General features: G+C 28.8%; 1 protein-coding gene across 1 annotated transcript; it reads right to left on the bottom strand.

The window, feature by feature from the left end:
• Positions 1-437: 437 nt before the first annotated feature.
• On the bottom strand, positions 438-5991 carry LOC123300292 (cysteine dioxygenase type 1). The gene is made up of 5 exons (XM_044882844.1): positions 5778-5991; positions 2515-2656; positions 1618-1741; positions 946-1115; positions 438-539 (listed from the first exon to the last, which is right to left on the bottom strand). Exons 1-5 carry the CDS (start codon positions 5972-5974, stop codon positions 504-506), a joined length of 669 nt encoding a protein of 222 aa, XP_044738779.1. The 5' UTR covers positions 5975-5991; the 3' UTR covers positions 438-503.
• Positions 5992-7096: the final 1105 nt, after the last annotated feature.

The following is a 7096-nucleotide window of genomic DNA, read 5'->3' as shown; positions in this document are numbered from 1 at the left end:
AATAATTGTGTACCTGAATTGTAAAAATTAATAAATAAAATTTAATAAATATTATCTATAATTAAAAACATTATAATTTTTAGTAATTACAATAAAATTATGTTCATTTTAACCTTTGAAATGATAACCCTATGCCACATTTTATCCTATATTATCAACCTCAAAATATGTTTTATTTTTTTTAATATTGATATTTACAACTTTAAAATATTATAAATGAACTTAAATTGCAAATGGAAAATTTTTTGTAGAAATTATTAAACATTTAATAACAAAAAAAAATTTGAATGGCGTGGCATGGCAGCATATTAATTTTATTTAAGATAAATATTTTAATTTGATAGTTTAAAGAAATTTTATTTTTTTTATGTTAATTTTTATTAATAAAAATACACTATCAATAACAATTTTTATTATTATACAAAAATAAATAATTATACAAAATTCAAGATATAATTAATTGAAGTTTCTGGACAAAAGTGTTTGGTGTTACTTCCATGTATTTAATTATCTTCAGGTTCACGATTTGCTTGGATATCCTAAAAAATATATCGAAAAATAAGTTAGCAAAATATTCAGTTTAATTAGGTTCTTCTAAATTCTAAATAAATTCCACCCAAAACAATCATTTTAGTTAAACTTTCGCAAGTATAAAATTTTTAGGTCAATAAAATCTGGCCAAACGTATCGAAATTGTTAATTTATAGTCCTTGGTGGAAGTAGGCAGGACTGGATTAACCATTAGGCAGAGTGGGCAACTGCTAGGGATCCCGTAGGAAATTCCGGGGAAGCCAAATAAAGACCAGCAAAACCTGGTCTCCCGACACCTTTTCCTTCACATACTCAACCTAGCTATTGCCACAGTTCTTTCAATTGGTAGATCTTATATTTTTGCAGTAATCCTATAATAATTAGTACTAATGGGTTATAGATAAAACGTCTTACCCGGTTTCGTCTGCTACCAAATTTGGACCAGAATGTTACTTGGCTGACAGTTTTTTTTCCAGTTTGTTGATTAAATATATGACAAGCATCGAACGGTGGACAATATAAGTGTAAACTTATTGCAACATTTGAATGTGAAGGATTTTCAACACGGTGTAGTCCCATTGTATCTAAATTTAAAGAAAAATTTTAATATTGCATCTTAGGCTGTATTTATTTTGGATTCGGAAAAACATTTTTAAGGGGGTACTTTTAGAAATTCATTTAACCGTCTTAACGCCCTAAAATTGACAAAATTTTAAAATATTTACTATATAAAGTTTTGTATATCTTATGATTTACTTTTTACATTTTATCCCGGATAATAAAAGGAAATTGTTCAGTCAAATAGCCGGATAACAATCATTTATCTTTATTTATTTGCTATATGTTATTCTGCAGTTCTTTACCTTTTCTTACCATTTTTCTCAGAGCACCAATGAACAAGATAAGAATGAAGAATCCGATTAACTAGTTTTAACTAAAGTACTGCTGGTTTCATTTCAAATAAAAAATTTATTTTACAAAAGGAACATTTTTTGTCTTTGAACTTTTCATTTATCTTTAAGCAGTTTGAAAATTAATTTATGATGAAATGTTATCTCTTATCAAATAAAACAAAAAACTTCTTACCATTTATATAGCAGACATTGTTTAATTCAAGTCTACTTCTTGAAATTTCTTGTAATGCACTACTTTCATCGTTGATGTCGGTATTGTCATTTTCTAGTACTTTCTCTGGCCAACTAAAACGTACCTATTACATTTGTAATTATTATTTTTACATACATTTTTATTAAAATAATATTTATTTGCAATTGAATTTATGTGTTTATCTTTTATAATAATATATAATCCAAGAGTTGGTGACACATTTACATCACGGACTTGACCCATCTAGTTATATAGCTTAAAAGAATTGTCTATCACAGTTTTCTAGGGAAAGATTGATTAGTCTCACTGGCATTCATAGGTGGGGCAAGTCTGCGCAAGGTAAAAGAAAGGTAAAATATTATCAATAACTTGAGAAGTGGTTCTTGCAAATTTCAACTCCCCATCTTTTATAGTTTTGGAGAAAATGGACACCAAAGTTTTGGTCTAATTTTCGCCTTCACGCATAAACAGTGATGTTTACAAAAAAATGTTTCAAACAAAAGTTTATTTTTACAAGATTGACGATTTGCAAGACCCAATTGACCTATGTTGCTCATTTACGAACTCCACCTCACTTTTTATGTCCTGAGTACGCCGTAAAAATTCAGCTTAATATCTCTTTTCATTTTTGGGTTATCGTGTCGACAAACAGGCGGACAGACAATCGGAAATGGAATAATTAGATTATTTAATGAACACCTATACCAAAAATTTGTTCATAGCATCAAAATTACAAACTTGGTTCTAAACTTAATATACCTTGATATATATTTCATATATACATGGTATAATTACAAACTTGGGACTAAACTTATTATTCCTTGATATGTGGTAATAAATATAAAAAGTAAGTAGATGAAATAAAAAATGCTTCACCTCTTCAAGTTCTCCTTGGAGCACTTTCATAAAACAATGAGCGTTCGCATGATCATGTATGGCAGACCCATGACCTTCACCCCAACAAAGTAGCATCAAATTAAATTTTCCATTTCCTTCGTCCACTAAATTTCTTGTATACCTAAATAAAATAAAACAATAATAAAATTATTATTATTAGTTTTCAAATATATTATAATAATATTTTTTGGCCTTTATCATTTAATAAATTAATGATGAAATCATGTTTATAGTGTAATCATTAATTTAAATACGTAAATAAATAATAAATTAATCATTAATTATTATTTTCGGATATTATTTTTTAACTAGATGGTACACTTTTCAAAATAAATTTTTGATTAAAAAAATCCCGTTAGCAGCAGAGCTCTATCACTTGGGTCAAATTTTTTCCTCATTTATTTGGTACAACGGTTGACAACGATTTCGTAGGCTTATTTTAAGACGGCTGAATTTCAGATACCCCGTTAGCAGCAGAGCTCTATCACTTGGGTCAAATTTTTTCCGCAATTATTTGGTACAATGGTTGGTAACGATTTCGAGTGCACAATAGATGAGTGAAAAAGTATTAAATCAGTGAAAGAATAGTGAAAATAATTTTTTAACAAATGGTGGAAGCGACGGGAAGTAAAGAAAGTGTAATTTAATTACTTATTTTAATACTTAGTGCAAGAAAATTTCTAGAAAACTTTGAAACGTTCGAGAACTTTATGAATATTAGAGAGCGTCTCAAATAGAACAATCTGTGAAAGTTAAAACGTTAAATTTTATGTCATTTTGAAAGCATAACAGAATTTTCTAGAAATTTGTTGAATTTACTCGGCCAACGCCGAGCATTACAATTATTTTTAAAAAAATATTTATGAATGAAAAGAATTAAGATAATGGAATAATAAGACACACATGATAAATCAATAAAAATGTTTGTTTTATTTTTGTAGTTCCAAAACTGATAATAATAAATTAATATATGATGTCAAAAATATTTTTTTCTTAATTGTGAAAGGAAAATTTATTACATTTTAATAATTATCACGTTTGTATTCTTACGCATGTTAATTATTATTATTAAATTTTTTTCAGGATAATAATATTTAACAAAGATTCTATTATTATATCGTGTCTTCTGTATAGGTCAACTTGTGAGTAGCAAAGGTTCATCACTAAAATCATATTTCCCCTTCATTTCATGTTTCTTGCTGTTAGATACTTTTTAATGAAGTTAGATTTTTATATTTTGCTAAAAAATGTTTTCTAACAAAACTGCTTAAAAATAGATTGTCGAGGGACTGAGTTGCTACCCCCAAAACTCAACTTGTATAAAAATTTTCAACTCTCTAACTAAATTTTTATGGAGCAGTGGATGTGTGCAACATTTTAACTACGAATAAATATGATTTTGTGTGGCATAAACAAAGGGAGGAGATATTGAAAAGTTAACACCCTCAAGAGGCACGTCATTGGCAAAATTTCAACCTACAAAAAATTTTGGGGCTGCACACATGCACAAAGTCATAAGAAAATCGTTTTTCTCTATGCAAATTCCTTCCGAATTTCTGAAATCAATAATGGCCTTATAACACTGATCCAACTATGTATTCAGCCCTACAGGTTGGCTGATAAGTCCCCGGTCTGACACATAGATGGCGTCGCTAGTATTAAATGCATATTATTTTTATATAGTACCAACCTTCAAATGATTCGTGTCAAAATTTGACGTCTGTAAGTCAATTAGTTTGTGAGATAGAGCGTCTTTTGTGAAGCAACTTTTGTTATTGTGAAAAAAATGGAAAAAATGGAATTTCGTGTTTTGATAAAATACTGTTTTCTGAAGGGAAAAAATACAGAGTCCGGAAACTCATTATCAAGCCAAGTTTTTGCTTCCACTGTATTTTTTCCCTTCAGAAAACAGTATTTTATCAAAACACGAAATTCCTTTTTTTCCATTTTTTTCACAATAACAAAAGTTGCTTCACAAAAGACGCTCTATCTCACAAACTAATTGACTTACAGACGTCAAATTTTGACACGAATCATTTGAAGGTTGGTACTATATAAAAATAATATGCATTTAATACTAGCGACGCCATTTATGTGTCAGACCGGGGACTTATCAGCCAACCTATTATATATCAAATTTCAGCTCTTTTGAACTACGTGAGACCGCTGGAGATACCCAAATATAACAGGAATAGTTATTAACTCTTACTATGTGGTACGCCAGAAACAAAATACTACTAAAGGCCCAAAAAAATCCGTCATGCTAACACAATCCAACCCTCCCTATTGACCCTCGATACAGTACATAAGTCTATGTATTCGGAGAAAATGTTTAACAAAATATAACAATTATAAATTAACTTATTTTGCAATAATAATGTCTATGTATAGACTAAATAACAACAAGTTTTTCAATATTAAATCACTACAATTATTTAGTCAAGTGTTTGCACGTATGCATCGATTTTTCTCCACAATTTAAGCACTCCCCCGTCACAAGGTAAAAATAGGGATCTAGTGATTCAGAATCATTTTGTATAAAACAATATACTGGCTTTTTCAAAAACGAATTTAATTATATCATGAAACGGTAAAATAGGCGTCTTCTTCTTTTTAGAGGGGGAAGAAGAAAATGTGTATAGCCATATTTTCCGAGGACACCTTCCGGGTCAAATGACAGTCAACTTTGCTTTTTTTAGTAGAACTATCCATTATAATGGGATAAATCTACCGGATTTTGATAATCAATTCCGAAATTTTTGGGAGAATGCTTTTTTTTTTTAATAGGTTTTTTGCGTTGTAAAAACTAGAAAAAAGGAATTTTCCGATTCCGAAACTATCCGCACGACCTTCTGCACGTGGTTTTGGGCCAATTTATTTCTACATTATTTTCTTTGGAGACGTTTTCTTGAATATCTCTGCTTCTATTAATCGGATTGAGGCGAATAATAAATATAGAAATTTAGAAATAGTTTAGGAAGAAAAATTTGTAGATCTGAATTACTTCTTTTTCGATAAAAATAAGAATGTGTACAAAAATGATCATTTTGAGAATTTTCTGTTCAAAACTTTTCTTGGTGAAAACTTTTCTTGAAAAAATCAGTTGGAAATTTTTTTTAAATCACCTGTACAGGTACTTACAATCTTTAATAATTTCAAAGTGAAATTATGCAAATAGAATAGATATTAGATATAATTGTAAACAAATATTTAAAAAAAACTTTTTAAAAATGTACACTTACCTATAACGATCAAATTTCGCAAATTTTTTCCAATCAACTGAATTTGATTTATACGATTTCATTAAATAACTAACATAATCAATATTCACCGAATTACTTTCAAATACTTGATGTAACGCATATATTAAATCATTTAATGTTTCAATTGATGTATTATTACTTGTTGGTATTATATTCTTCTCAATAATTGTATTCATTATTTCAATATTATTTTCTTTTGTATTATTTTTTATTTGTAAATTATTAGTATTATTTGTAATTTTATTATTTATATTTAATGTATCCATTTTGAATAATTATATATTTTTGTGTGGTGTTTCAATCAATAACTAAATATTTGTTAAATAGAGATTAAAAAAATTTTTAATTTTTCATAATTTATAATTATTATTAATGTGTGTAAATTTTGGTCTAAATTCTTCTTTTTTGTTACAGTGTGTTCAGAGATAAAATTGGCAAGAAGAAACTAAAAGGTGAATATCCCACTCAAAACTATATTCCCTTGTCGACGTCATACTGGCAGTGTGTGGGTTTAAACGCTAGGTAGCAGAAAGTGTAACTAAATTTAAATGACTAGGCTAGGCAAGTACTTAAACGTTATTGATCCAAGTGATTTGCTTAGTTGTTTGGTTTAATGGCTGAATATCGTACAGGGCACTAGTTGATCGTCACTGTTTATTAAAAAGGCTAGGCTGTTAAATGAAAGGCTAATTATTTATTAAAAAGATTTTGTTGAAAATATTTCCGCTAGAGTTAGCCATCGGCCACTGCTCAAAAAAATTCGTATAAATTATATTACATTATAGCAGTAATATGTTATCGATCAGCTTTCATAACTTTGAATGAGTGGTAACCAGTGGTTAATGCCTAATCGAATATGTTGGCCAATTTTATCATCAACCCCCCCCCCCAAAACATCTGCGAAGCTGTAGTTAAAAAGTGAACATTTACCAAAAAAATTTCAATGTGGCAATGATTTTTGATTCATTATCGTTAACGAAAAAATGATCCATAGTACGTAACCCAAAATGGTATAAAATGGGAGAAGATATATTTGAATAATAAATTAATAAACCTGTTTGTCTGGCATTCATTAATAGTATCAATTTAGGGATGTCCGACGCGCTACATAAATCATCAGTTTTTTCTAACGAAGACTAAAAACACATCGGCGGTAACCATGTCCCTATAGACCAGATGCTTGTATTGTCGTAATTATTTAAAAGATTCTAACTTCAATCATTTCATCCAAATACTTTTAGAGTTAGCAAATCTGTCTAAAAATAAAGAAAGCTCAGAATCACGAAGTTATGGACAGT

Source organism: Chrysoperla carnea, chromosome 5 (genome assembly GCF_905475395.1).
Source record: "Chrysoperla carnea chromosome 5, inChrCarn1.1, whole genome shotgun sequence".
Classification (NCBI taxonomy): Eukaryota; Metazoa; Arthropoda; class Insecta; order Neuroptera; family Chrysopidae; genus Chrysoperla; species Chrysoperla carnea.
The sequence above is the reverse complement of the archived record's forward strand: the minus strand, read 5'-3'. Positions and strand labels throughout refer to the sequence as shown.